Source organism: Pongo abelii, chromosome 1 (genome assembly GCF_028885655.2).
Source record: "Pongo abelii isolate AG06213 chromosome 1, NHGRI_mPonAbe1-v2.0_pri, whole genome shotgun sequence".
NCBI lineage: Eukaryota > Metazoa > Chordata > Mammalia > Primates > Hominidae > Pongo > Pongo abelii.
In genome coordinates this window covers 63,964,039-63,978,824 of record NC_071985.2, presented here as the reverse complement: position 1 = coordinate 63,978,824, position 14,786 = coordinate 63,964,039, and the positions used below count along the sequence as shown (strand labels likewise).

The 14,786-nt window shown below is 35.7% G+C and overlaps 1 protein-coding gene across 3 annotated transcripts in view; it reads left to right on the top strand.

Moving 5' to 3' along the window:
* The window catches only part of HMCN1 (hemicentin 1), a 446,669-nt gene that overhangs the window by 105,137 nt on the left and 326,746 nt on the right, over window positions 1-14,786 (top strand). For all 3 annotated transcript variants that reach the window (XM_024256979.3, XM_002809691.5, XM_024256990.3), the window contains exon 2: window positions 5,947-6,017. In XM_024256979.3, coding sequence (XP_024112747.2) covers window positions 5,947-6,017 — 71 coding nt within the window. The remainder of the gene's footprint in view (window positions 1-5,946; window positions 6,018-14,786) is intronic.

The following is a 14,786-nucleotide window of genomic DNA, read 5'->3' as shown; positions in this document are numbered from 1 at the left end:
GATGCAGATCATTTAAAAATTGTGCTGGACAGCAACATTATAATTGAGTAAGGATGGAGAAATATGGAACGCATGTATTGTAGGTAAACTGAAAACAGTAAAAGTAGATATAATATTCTGATTTTTTGCAGTATCCTAAAGCAGAAAACATAATTTATTAATTTTTTAATTCAGAAAACATCCCCAATGCTTTGAATATGTATATTTATACTAACATCTTTGCATATAAAGGACATTATAATTGATTTGTCTTGTATTAAGTGACTAAGAGTAGAATTTTTAGAAAGTAGGAGGGACATGTTGACTTTCAGCTCATGAATGACATTTTGAGGAGGCCACTTCCCAATGCCTAGGGTTTCTTTGTTCTTTTGTCACCCTCTATTAATTTGGTGTTTGCTTCATATCCCAACTCATACCCTGTCTCTTCCTGGATGCCTTCATGGTGTATTTTCTTACAGCTCATGGATCTCACTATCCTCTTTGGACACAGAAAATTTACTGTCTTCATGTATCTGTACTACTTGGCTCTTCTCAGATGCTGGTTTAGCTTTCTTTTAACTTTCCATAGCTTGCTGTTTTTTAAGTTTTCAACTGTGGTAGATCCTCTGATTTATATATTTCTTAGCTTCTTCTATAATGCCTTGAAAATATTGATTAGTTTATAATGCAGCTCAGGGGGTTCTTGTTTTAGCTTTTCATATATTTATTCATGTATAACTATCAATATAAAGTTAAGAACAATATATTTTTAAAAAGAACAAAGAAATTGGGAAAATGGGTATTAAATTATGTGTAGGCAGTGTTTAGACACCAGAAGGCAGCAGTAAATATTCCTCTCATTATCAAGGAACCACTCTGAGTAAAGAAAAACTACAAGTAGCAGAAATCTGTTAGTGGAAAGGAAAAAGGAAGTGAGAGGCTGGATATTGATCTTGCCAAATGAAGCAGTGAAAGAAAATATTACATTGTGAATTTCTTTCCATTATTTTCTTAAGTACAGCCCAGCAAGTCAGATTAAGAGAACAATGGCTGAGATGCTGGAAATAAATCCAACCCATCTGATAAATCCCTAGGAAATGGAAAATAATAAAATTATTGAAAAGAGAAAAGAGTTCCTTAGAGTTTCAGACATTATTTTTTTAAAAATAAAAAATTATCTCTGAAGCACAAAAAAATTGTTTATTTTTGTATAATACATGTTGCCTTACTGTTTTTTTAAAAATAAGTTATATATGAAAAATTGTGTCAGTTTTCTGTATCAACTTTACTTGATTAAAGTGAATAAACCATTTTGGTTACATAGGAAACTGAAAATTGTTTCTGTTGATTAATCAGTGTCATCATTGATCTTTAGCATGGTCTTTAGCTATAGCATTGAGGCTCCGTGATGTAGTGATAAAGCAAGAAATAAAGAATCTGAAGGCCCGGGTTTAATCTTTATTCTTTTTATTTTCCTTCTCCTCCTTCCTTTTATATTCGAACACTTATTGGAAATCTGAATGTATACTGAGGCAGTTAATCCCCTCAAGGTGCTGACAGTCAAGTGAGGTATAATTAAAGCAATCAGGCAATCATAGTATCATATGGTAGATGCTGGCTATCATGTTGCTGGCACTTGGTATTGTGGTAGCCCTTAAAGAGGCTGGGCCACTTTGGCTAATCACTTAAGCTTCTATTGTCTATATAATTATATCTATTCTACCTACCCTGTGAGGTTGTTATAAGGCTTAAAGTGGTTCAGCATGTGTTATAGAGTATTGTGAATTATAAAAGTTCTTGCAAATATAGGTAGTGATATGTAATAACTTATTTGATACAAGATGTGAATACCTTGTGAACTTGATATATAGAACTTAAAAAGAAATCAGTATGAATAAATAACTTTTGTTTTAACTAATTTGAAATCCAGAACTTTCACATCCTTTTTGAAATCTCCCTTCGTTCTTTCTGGAAAAAAAGTCTGTATCAATTAGTGCTCTTACGCTACCTTTTCCACACTTTTATTTCTGTCCTTACTACATAGTACTATAATTACGTGTCTACATTTTTATCTCACTAGACTGGTGAGACTTTGAGGACAGGGTCCGTGTTCATTCATCTTTATATTACCAGTGGCAACTGCAAATAGTAGGTGTTCAACATATTTTTGTTAAATAGATTTGAGAGGCAATTTTCTAGCGAAGTTGCTTTATATGGTTGATTATAGTATTTACAAGGCAAGAGGGATATCCAGTCTATTAAAAAATATCCACCCAGCCAGCCTGGGAAACATAGTGAGACCCTGTCTCCAAAAAATATGAAAAAAATTAGCCAGGCATGGTGGCTTATACCTGTGGTTGCAGCTACTTGGGAGGCTGAGGCAGGAGGATTGCTTGAGCTTTGGGAGGTCGAGGCCGCAGTGAGCTGTGATCATGCCATTGCACTGCAGCCTGGGCAACATAATGAGACCCTGTCTCAACAAAAAATAAAAAAATTGGCTGGGCATGGCAGCTCATACCTGTGGTCCCAGCTACTTGGGAGGCTGAGGCAGGAGGATCACTTGATCCTTGGGAGGTCAAGGCTGCAGTAAGCTGTGACAGTGCCAATGCACTCCAGCCTGGGTGACAGAGCAAGACCCTGTCTTAAAAAAAAAAAAAAAAACTTTAAAAATGTCTAGGCATGTGACAACAAAGAATGCTGGGTACTGTGTGCATCAGATTAAAATTCTGGACTCCAGTGAAGCTCATCCTGCCCATAGTTCAGAGGAAAGGAGAAGGATGTTAGTCTTCTCCTTTCACAGAATGGAGATATTGGAAAACAGGGAAAGTTAGCGAGCTGCACAGGTCATTCAGCATAAAATATGTTATCAGATATCTTCACCTCTTTCTTCACTACCAAAGTTTTTCAATTTCATTGTCTCTGGACCTCAAGTTTTCTTGTCTGTAGTATAACGGGATTGAACCAAGCAATCTTTAATGCCCTTTCTAGCTCTATATTTATATTTGAGATTGATGGTTATTTTCTTTTTTATGGGTGAGTTTTCTTTGTAAACAACTAGATAAAATAAACTGAATAATGTAGGAATGATCTCTGCATTTTGTTAAATATGCAGCTTTATTCTTCCCACTTTCTGTTATAACAATGTTATCAGGATGACAGTAAAGCAAATTAGAGAAAAGGCAAAACATTAACAAAGATAAGGTTTAAATCAGGCCTTATAGACTGACAGGTACATGGGCAGGAGAAAGAAAAGGGGGACAGTGATGGGAATGGTAAGGAAGTGCAATAGCTTCAAAGTTTGAAGTTTGTAGTAAGGGCCTGGATTACCTTTGAGAGTTCCCATTTAATTCTATAAGCACTGGAGGACCATGTTCAGGCAGGAAGAGAGGACAAAGTTGTACCTGCTGAATGTCATCAAAGGCTTGGCAGGGGATGAAACCAGCATGAGTGAAAAGGAAGAAAAGAGGAAATTGCTAATGACACAGCTGGCACAGGGCTCTGTTATGTGAAAAGAAAGACTGGAATGGAAGCAAGTTCTGAAAGGGAGGAGGGCTGATTTTGCCAAACAGTCATATCATTCAATTAAAATGAATTGGAAAGGATGCTTACAGCTGGAGGGATAGGGCAGCTGGGCAAGCTATTACCTCTCCTGAGTATTTCTCATAACTGATGAAGATTTATCTCAGCTGTCCAGTATGGTTTGCAAAAATGTTTATTAATGAGCTTTAAGAAAGATTTCCTATCTTTGTTGAAAACAGGTGTATATTTGAGAGTCTCCGGTTAATTAAAATGAAGGCTTATCGGTCCTCTTATTTTAATAGCATCCCTTGATCCCCACTCTTGAAGAGCAGGCATATATTCAGAGATATTTTTTATTACTATAGGGAATGTCCTTGCATGTTTACACTCTTTATTATTATATAATTGTTTTTTTCTAGTATTCTTTGTATTTCTTTCTACTTCTTGAGTTTTAAATTCTTGGATTATTTCAGTATTATGCAATGTGGGAACATAAAAGCTTGGCTTGACAATGCTACTGACAATTTATATGTCAGGGTGTAACTGCCTGGCATATTCTTTGCTGTTTTGCATTCCTTTGCAAAGTATGCCTTTGTTTAGTCTTGAGGGAGTAGGCTTCTCCCATTTTCCATATACTTGGGACATGGTTAATGACGGTTCTGCTTTGTATGGAATGCAGATGTTTGCATTTTCACAGTTTCTCCAATTGCTTCTCCACTCCTTTTGCAAACTGCAAAGTGTCTAGTCTATAGTGAAAGACTGGGGCATTTTTTCCTGTTATTTCTAAGAAAAAGTACATGGGTTATGGCAGACAAATTGTACCTCCTTTCCAATTTGTCTCATTTATTTTAAAAATACTACAGTCTGTTTTTGTACCATATGTAGCTTGTTATGGAAGGTTTGGCTAATTAATTATTCTTTGGAGTTATAAGCTCTTTTTGAGCAGTATGCCTTTTAAAGCTAGAAAACATTTTGTAAAAGCTAAGTGTTAAGTATCTTTATAATTTTGCATTGTAGTTGCACATTATAGTTTCGAATGAGTCTATATCATCATTACATAAGATAGGAAGTTTTTCATCCACCCTGAGAATTTAAGATGATATATCTAAGCACATGGTACCCAGATGAATTTTAATACCATTACTTAAATACATGGATTCTCTCTGGGGGAAGTAATTGATACCCATAAATGGCCACTTCTAGTTTATCTATTTTAAGGGTTGATTTATTTTTTAAAGAGAATAAGCTCTGGGGATTGAAATATTTACTATAGACACGCTGGATCCAACCAAAAATACAAATACATATGTATATATATACAGATTTCCAAGTTAACCCATGATATCTGGGATCCTTTTATTCACCTGACTTATGATCTAAGTCTTGGCTCTCCAGGGAAGGCAGTGGCCCCACCTTTTCCTATTGGAAGAAGTGATTTTGTGTAGTACATCTGGGCGGTTGTGAGGATGGCCACAGCCCTGAAGGTAGTTATGGTCAAAGCCAGCTTAGGAGAATGGCGATAGCCAGGCTTAGCCACCCCAGCCATGAGAAAAAAAGTTATAGGGACTATTTCCTGCACTGTTAATGTCCTTGCAACTATACATCTCCAAATTCTTTTTCTTTCTTTTCTTTTCTTTTTTTTTTTTTTTTTTTGAGACGGAGTCTTGCTGTCTCCCAGGCTATAGTGCAGTGGCATGAACTCGGCTCACTGCAACCTCCACCTCCTGGGTTCAAGCAATTCTCCTGCCTCAGCCTCCCGGTAGCTGGGACTACAGGCATGTGCCACCATGCCTGGCTAATTTTTTTGTATCTTTTAGTAGAGACAGGGTTTCACCATGTTGGTCAGGCTGGTCTGGAACTCCTGACCTCAAATGATCTGCCCGCCTTGGACTCCCAAAGTGCTGAGATTACAGGCGTGAGCCACTGCATCTGGCCACATCTCCAAATTCTTAAAAACCTATGGGATAGGCAGTGAATGTTCACTCTTTTCTTATTTTGTTTAGCACCAAACTTTTTATTTTGAATGAGTTAAGACTTACAGAAAAGTTGCAAACAAATTTATACTTTAAAGTTGGGCAAACTGAATTATAGACGAATAAGTGATTCATCTAAATTCTAACAACGAAGTGGGGCTTAATAAATATTTACTGACTGATGAGAATAAGAAAGAACTGGAACTGTGCTCTCCTGATTCTTTGTCCTGTGACTGTTTTACTCCTCCTTGCATTTCCTATGGTTAAAAATTCACTCTTTTAGATATGCATACTTTACAATAAATTATAAGTTATTCTCTGGTAGCTACAAATTGAGAAAGAGTGTTTGGTATTTTACTATCTCTTATTAATAAGTAACCATGTACTGCATGGTGAAAAGACATCTATAAACACAAAAAAGTCTTTAATGCCATTAATTACTGTTTATTGACCTATGTTATTTTTATCTTCACAGAAATTGGCCCAGTGACAGTTACCACAGATCCCAAGAAATTTCAATATGAACTCAGAGAACTATATGTTCAGGTGAGTGCTTGCTTTCAGTGTTCCCTTGGAGGAATGGAAAATCATGAGCCTTTGGCTGATTTTCTTTATTTTTTAAGTCTAAAAGACATAGTTGTTGGCTTTTTAAGGGACCCAATAATTGCCACACCCCCCCCAGCCCTCCACCTGAGTCCAGAATGAATTGAACAATAGATACAGAAATGGGACAGATGGGGTTTGAAATATCACCAGTTAGTTACTACCTATGGCTGGTTTACACTATCATGGCAGAGTTGAGTAGTTGTGGCAGACTGGTCCCTTTAAGGAAAAAGTTTGCTGACCCCTGCTCTAGATAAATCTTTTCGCTTAGAAATATAAGGAACAGTTAATAATTCTTTCCCCATAAAATTAATGGCATAACTAAGGTAATTTTGATATTCCGTGCTGCTATAAGTCAGCCATATGAAATGTTTGACTGTACATATAACTTGGTTATTAGAGAAGATGAATCACATTGGTTTAAATGTTATTCTGAAAACAGAACTTAGAGGTAAAGTTGCTATGCATCTTCTTCTGGTGCTGAATTTATTCATTTAAAAAATGTGCTTCTCCGAGGCTGTTTCACTATACTACCTTCTATGGTCTCTGCCTCTGTTATCCTCAGACTTTTTGGCCACTTTCCATCATTCATTTTGGCGATCGGTACCTGCCTCATTGGCTGCCTTTCCTCCCCAGGACTGCCATTATTCTGAGTGACTTCAACATTTATGAGAATGACCTAGTCAGAATAGTCCCTTTTCAGTTCCTTGACCTACTAGTTATCTTCAATGACCTTTACTTTACTCTCTCTTAGTCATCTATTTCCACAAACATCCCCTAGATCTTGTTATCATCTGTTTTCTCTCTTAGATAATTCAGACATTTTAATCAACAATTACCTGTGCACTGAGCAGGTTGGTGCAACTTTTTACACTACAACCACTCCCTTACCCTCAGCAAGCACTCCAATCCACTGACCCCTACACTGTCTCCCAGGTCATCAGATTTCTTATTTTTTCACTTCTTCTAATCTAGCTCAGAGTTTTTTTTATATCATTTAAAACACTGCTTTTTCTCCTTTGTCCATTGCTTTTCTGTTCAAAAGGCATAACCTCATTCCTGAATGACCTCAACTGTCTGCATTATTCATGCTTATCCACGAGTGGCCAAATGTGGTTGAAGTTTCACAACATGATGCTTTGAGTCTCTGGTGAATTCGTAGCCACCTAACTCAAATGGACTCTTAATACTCCCATGATGTTACTATGTTTCTTTGATCAATAAAATCTTCCTTTCTTCTCAATGACAATTGCAAATCTTATTCACTCTCCTTTAACCTATATCTCACCACCCTTTTACTACCGGTTATATCAGCAGATGATCTACTCAGAGCAAGTGACCTCATTTTCACACACAGTCACAAACAAATGAAGCCCTCTGCTTCCTCATATGTAACATATAACCCATTTCCATCCAGTTCCTATCCTATTCTTATTCACTTGATCTCAATTCCTTGGCTTTCTTGGGATTTTAACACTATCAAACTGTTTCTCTCAACTGTTAAAGAGTTCCTACTGAGGCTGGGCACAGTAGCTCATGCCTGTAATCCCGTGCTGCTTTGGGAGGCAAAGGCAGGAGGATCATTTGAGGCCAGGAGTTTGAGACCAGCCTGGGCACATAGTGAGACCCTGTCTCTGAAAAAGAAAAAAAAATTCAGCCGGGCATGGTGGTGCATGCCTGTAGTCCCAGCTACTTGGAAAGGTGAGGGTGGAGGATCACTTGAGCCCAGGAGTTTGAGGCTACAATGAGCTATTATTATACTACTACACTACAGTGTGGGTGACAGAGTGAGACACTGTCTCCAAAAGAAAGCAAAAAAAAGTTTTCATTGGTTTTTAAATATGTGTGTTCAAGTCTCAAAAACATACAAACAAATCCCAACAACCATAAAAAGCAAAACAAAATAAACAACAAAAAATTTCTGTATTTTTCTCAAGTTCTCTTACAAATAATTTCTATTCTCTCAATTCCCTCAATGCCAACCACATTGTCTATGTTCACTGCTATCATTTCCTTTCTCCCATTTCTGCCATTCACTTTTCAATCTATTTCAATCTAGTTCCGATTCCTCCCACTGTATCAAAGTAGCATTAGCTAGTGACCAGTGATATCCATTTTGCTAAATGCAATGGAAATGTTCCAGTCCTCATCATACTGGATAGACATCTCTGTAGTCTTTGACAACATTGGACTCTCCCTCCTGCTTGACACACTTTGTTCCCTCATCCATGTTTCATTTTTTAGTCTCATTTTTCCTACTCAACTTCTTAGGAAACTTCATTTCCTTCCACTTGGCCATTGAATATTGGTGTTCCTCAAGGTTTTGAAACTGGCTCCTTTTTGTTTCCTCATTTTCTATCCTCTCCTTAGGTAAAATCATCCATACCATGTAAATATGCTTTAGCCTTGACCTCTTTCCTGAGGAACAGACCCTCTTTTCAGTCCTTGGATGTCACAATGGCCTTCTAAAATGAAATTCATGAACGTTCTTTTTCCAGTACCCTAAATGTGGTCCTTAATCCTTGGCTTTTGTCTCCCCCTTGTTACCTTTGTGAATGATGTTATAGTATTCTGGTTACCCAGCCAAATATCTGGATACTTCCTTAATACACCTGCACTTTTACCCCTTATAGTCACTCCAACTGTTATTAAGTGTTGTTTGTAACTTTCTAAATACGTTTTAAATCAATTGGCTCCTCTCCATTTCTTTTGACACCATCTGAGTCCCAATTACCATACCTTTAGTCTAAACTAATGCAGAAAATCTTCTAAGGGATTTTCTTGCATTTATTCTTGCTTCTATTTTCCAGGCCTAGCTTCTCTACTCTGCAGACAAAGGGATCTCAGAGTACAGCTCTGAAAGTTTCTGCCTTGTACCATATCTACTTGACTCTTTACCCACACCGCATCAAATTCTTCCTATGGTTCTGGGTTCTGAGTGATCTAAGACCTTCCTACCTTTCATTCCCATCTAGTGCCACTCTTTCTCCTAGGCTCTGTACTCTGCTGCAGAGGCCTTGCATAGAGCTTCCCCATATCTGTATCCCCACCCATCTCCTCAGGGCATTTTTGCACATGCTGTTCTTGCACAGAAAGTTCCTGTCCTTCAGTCTGCCCTCATTTCCACACTCCCTTAACCTAGTTTAAAATCCTGTATTCAAAGTCTCATCTTAAATAATACCACTTCCTCAGAGAATCCTGCCCTATTTTCTCGGCTGGGTCATTTCTCACTACCTTTCTCTGTCATAAAGCAGTTCATAATGGGAGTTCACATTGAAGGACTGTGTATAATTTAGCTTATTAAATACCCCAGTAAAAGGACTGGCATATAGAACATGCTCACTTTTTAATAAATGAATGAATGAATGAATATACCAGAATATACAGATTTAACAGAGTCCAAATCAGAGTTTGAAGTATAATACTTTCATCGATTCACTGTTGGATAAATGACAATTCAGATCTGCACATAGTAATGAGCATAATTGAGGCATAGGGTATGAAACTGGAAGTTTGGCATTCCAAATGTGTATTCAAGGGTGATTCTATTTTGTGCATGTCTCCATTTGTAAATTATATACTAAATTGAATTATATTTGATAAATATGTAAGTAGATTTATATAATTATCTCTTGACTATTTTTCTCTGTTACTGAATTTTTTTTGACATTTTTTTTCACCAACAGTCTTCCATCTCTTTTCTCTTATACCATGACATTTTTTCAGTCATTATTTTGCTACTTATTTACTATTTGCTTTTCTCTCCCTCAGTGTAGCAAATTCTTTGCCACTTTGGATGTCCAAATTCTCTGAAAAAAAATTTCCTTAGAAATTTATATTATATTCATGGATCTTGGAAATTAGAAACTGCATTGTTCTGGTTGTTTAAATGCTTTCATGTACCCTTATTGCACTGAGTTCCTGAGGACAAGAGCCCTGTAGCTTGTATTAGCCTGTGCTTCATTTGGAAGATAAACCAGTGTCTGCAGTAGAGTAGACTTTCAATAGCTGTTGAATAAATGAGTGCCATTTGAGGTGGCTTCTTTTAAAAATGTACATTTAACAGTAAAACTGTATCGAATATTATTTAAACTTTACTTGATGGTACAGAAAATACCCGAAAAACCTAACCATCAGTTTTTATTGCATTATAGAGAATCAGAAGGGCCAAGTAATGGGGATTTCTAGCAGACAGAATGTTAGGAAGGCATTTATTGTATTCATTTTTTTTTTCCTCTGTGAGAATACAACTAGACTATATTCTTGAAAATCTGGCCAGAATGAAAATACCTACATTGTTAATGAGACCTGGCACGAGCTTCCTGATTGTCTGCCTCTCCCCTTCTTTTGTTCTGAAGGATCTATAGGGAGTGCCCTGATCCTCCTTGCTCTGTTTGACTCCAGGGTGAAGGATCCTGATTCCTGACTCATACTCCATGACTGCCTCTGCAGAGGCCTCCCTCCACCCTCTGGAATTGAATCTGATACAGACACTCTGTAAGATTATATAATTTTTACCTTTGTTCAAAAAATATTTTTTCTTTCTTTCTCCCATGCAATAAAAGCTGGGGTCTATTTCTCTGTAGGTTTCCCCTGGACAGGCTTTATATTATGGGATTTTCTTTTTTTTCCCCCCTTTTTTGCACTTTCATAGGATCCAAAAGGATGCTTAATTAGAACAACCAGCAAGGGAAAAAATCAAATATTTAATTTTTCCCTTCATTCAACATTAGGCATTGTTACAGGCATTGGGAATGCCACAGAAGTGTTTTTACTTTCAAAGTTTCTAGTGAATTATTCTGTCTTAAATCAGTGACAAAAAATTTAAAGGTTAAACATGAGAAGTCTAGTCTACATCATCATTTAACACTAAACTAAAGGATATATTTTGTTCAATGTTTACTTATAGACTATTATTTCATTAATCAGTTTGAGATACCTCACAAATTTCTTAAAATTTTAGTATGAGATACAAAATTTTGTTTTATGTATGATTTTCAAACCCTTCTTCAGTTCCCTTTCTACCATTTTTAGTAACTCCCACAAAATCACTGATATCAAAAGCAGCAAGTATTGTTATCCTATTAAACTAACTTGAACTTTAAAAAAAGAAAACCTTTAAAAATATTCCTTTCATATTTAAATTGGTTTTGAAAACAATGAGAAGTAAATTCAGTTTGAAGTGCATTAATCATCCATTAACATTAGAGCAGGCTTGGCTATTTTTCTTCTAGAGATATGGAATTAACTTGAGAAAAAGCAACCTAAGATTTTCCAGGAAAAAATTAGCAAAAAATTATTACACTTAATTTATTAAATTTATACCATTAATTTCATTTTCCTTTATCCTCTTTCATCTGGAATACAGAGAAGTAACTTGAAAACAACTGTGCTTTCTCTCTGGGGAAAAGAAGGAAAGACAAATGACAACAAATGGTATTCAAATCACACAGAGCTTTGAAAATTAATATCCTCGTAAATATGGAGTGCAAAGCCTTGCTTCAGGACACATTCCTTATAAGAAACTATAAAGCTTGTTGATTTTTAGAAAATGATATTGGCAGTGATATGCTTTCAAGCCTTTTATCCAAATGTTTTAAAGAACAGAAAGTATATTAGTCAAACATTCAAAGTGTAAACACACACCCACACACACACACATACACACAACCCCTCAAAACACCAAGTTATTTCTACAATAATGAGATTACAATGCCAACTTTTGTATAAATTGTTGATCCCCCAAATCAAAAGCTTCACACATAATTTAAGTTTCCTTAGTAAAGTCTTTTAATAAAATTGACTTTTTAAAAAAGTACGAATATGATTAAAAATATCTGGAAAAGCATTGTCGCATAGCAACATGATAGAGTTATGAAGATGATAGGGTGAGGTCCAGGCGAATAAATAGGTTTAAACTTCGGCAGGTTAAGGTTAGGGGAAAAAGAATGTTTTCTGTAAAAGAACAGTTGATAGAATTAACTGCCTAAGGAGAATATGAAATACCCTCAGATAGGCAAAGACTGCTAAAAAGAGGAGAACAAGATAATGATGATTTTGGAAGAATAATTTACTATGCCAATTTTGTATGTACACTTTATCTAATTTCTAGTTTTTTAAAAAATGCTATTGTATAAAACTGTAACTTTAATTTCTAGATGTATAGAGAATTCTTCCATATGAATTTTTAAAAAACATATGGCCAGAAAAATGAAGAAAGCAAATAAATTTTTAAAATGAACCAAAAAAGGAAAGAAAAGGCATTGTATGTCATCATGGACACAGATATAATGTAGAGCTATCAGAGGTTTGATTTTCATTTTTGGACATGATTAGACATGATTCAACTTAGAAAAGCAGTTTTAATTTCCATTTAAGTTTTCATAATATGCATTTGCTTACAAATATCCTACACACACACACACACACACACACACACACACACACACACACACTTTAAAGGAGGACTGGCTTGTATTTAATTTAGGGAAGAAGGTATGATAAGGCATCTAACTCTGCCTGAAGTATGTATAAACCTTCAAGCAGAACAGTGGCCCAAAGTACAGGCTCAATAAATGTTATCTATTGCTACTACTAGCTCTAGTACTCCAAAGTTCTTCTGAGGGAAATAATCCCCAAATATTTATGTCGTAAATGAGCAACAGTTTTGGAAAATGTGCCTTGCAAAAGGTTTTGCAAGTGTTTTAAAATCATTTTCTCAATTTATACTCACATAAATATCACTATTTCTTTTTATAAATGAGGAATCTCAAGCTTTTTGATATTAGGTAACATGTCTTACATGGGTCACAAAAATAGCAAGTAGCAAAGCTGGTCTCAAAACGAGGTATTTAATGCCAAAGCCAGTTTCCTTTATTGCTCCACTGCTTTCCTTCTAAATATCTGTTTAAATAACCTTATTGATCTAATCAAGTTAACATATTTATTTATATAATTTCTCTTTGTATGTTACTTCAAAGTAGGAAAGTAAAGAATTAAAGACAGATGTATGTCTAGGGCTGATCTTATCCTCAACAAAATGAATTTATTTCTCAAATATTTTTACTTCATTCCTATCTCCAATCGCTTTGAGTAATTGGCCCACCAAAAATTACCAAGTAGCAAATGACAAAGTTAATAATAAAATCACTGGCTTTCCTCAGCAAATGTTCTTGGTACTAAGCATGATAAGCCTATTTAAGCTCATGCACACTTTGGGGAGAAACAAGAACAAAATATGTTTAAGATATTGAAAAGTACTGTGTGTACTGTAGGTACATTCATAGGTAGTGTTTTGATTGTTTTTATTTTTAGTGTTGAAACTTCTTTGGGCCTGAATGAAGCATCTATTAAAACTTTAGTTTGCCGTTTGAGTTTTCTATTAGAGTTTCTGCTAAAGAATTATCTGAGGGACAAACAATCCTACATCCCCAGAGAACAAGGAATAGAGACTGCGACAAGACAGTGGAGCACAAGAATGGGAATGTCTGGCCCTTTTTTAGGTATCCATTTTGGTACCCTATCCAGAAGCAAATATGTGGTTGATATTGTAATGATCTTTTGTGTAAACTTCAAAGGACAAAGAATATTGAAGGCTATTTTGACTGTTGGATTGCTTTTTCAAAATGGAATATACAGGTGATTAGAGTGGGGTAGATATTATAATGGGAAATTTCTTGAATTTCTTTTCAAAGTGTGCATCTATGGGAATATCCTTAAGGATAAATACATGAGTCATTGCGTGGTAAATATTGCAGATTCCTGTGGCCAAATAACATTTAAGAGAAAGAATACACTAACCTATGATGCCTGGATTCAATCCATATGTGCTACTTAGGCAACCAACAGATTGTTCTATTCCCCACAATAAGTACTAAATCTGATTTTGTTAGTTTTTAGGTGTTGGTAAGGATGGAGATCAAAACAGTTTCCTTGGGAGAATGATCCTTGATCTACAGCCAGGATTCCTAGAGAAAACTATAAATCTCATTTTTTCAGAGTTGCTAGCAGCTGCAGCTAAAAAACAAACAAGCTCATTTTCAGTGAAATGGACATAAAGGAAAATTAGAGTTTTTTCTCTACCCAAACTGGGTAGGAGCAGTTAGTTCTCAGAAAGCATCTTTTTTTATTCCTAGACCTTAAAAAAAATTTCAGGAGAATTGTGGAGTCCTATTACTGGAATTGATTTTGAATATCATTTGTCCAGTTACCCCGTCAGATGTTAGAATCCCTTCCAGCAACCTGTCAGTACCCCAGACCTGAGTAACACTAGTTAAAGATTTGATAGCACTGGATTTTGTCTCCAGATGATACCTGGGGGACTCCTCTGGAGCAATGTCTGGGGAGCTTCTTTTAATGCTGGAGGCTGATATCAGTTTTCTTTGGCAGGCATATTACATTATTGAATACTGATTCTGTCATCAGCTAGGTCCGTCAGGTTTCCTTACATAAATGTTTAAACTAGGTCTCTATCCTTTTATATTCATGGTGATTTTTAAAAATCCTGATTTATTTGCTCTATCATATATGTAGTCATCTCCTTTAAGATCTTATTTCATCATTTTTTAAATGACTACTAAAAACAATGTAAAATTTGTGTATCTCAAACTTTCTTATAATGTGATGTCTTTGTAAATCATAATGATTTTATTAGTAAAAATGTATTTTTCCATTTTGCCAAGAGAAGAAGTTACACAAGCAGTATAAATAGAT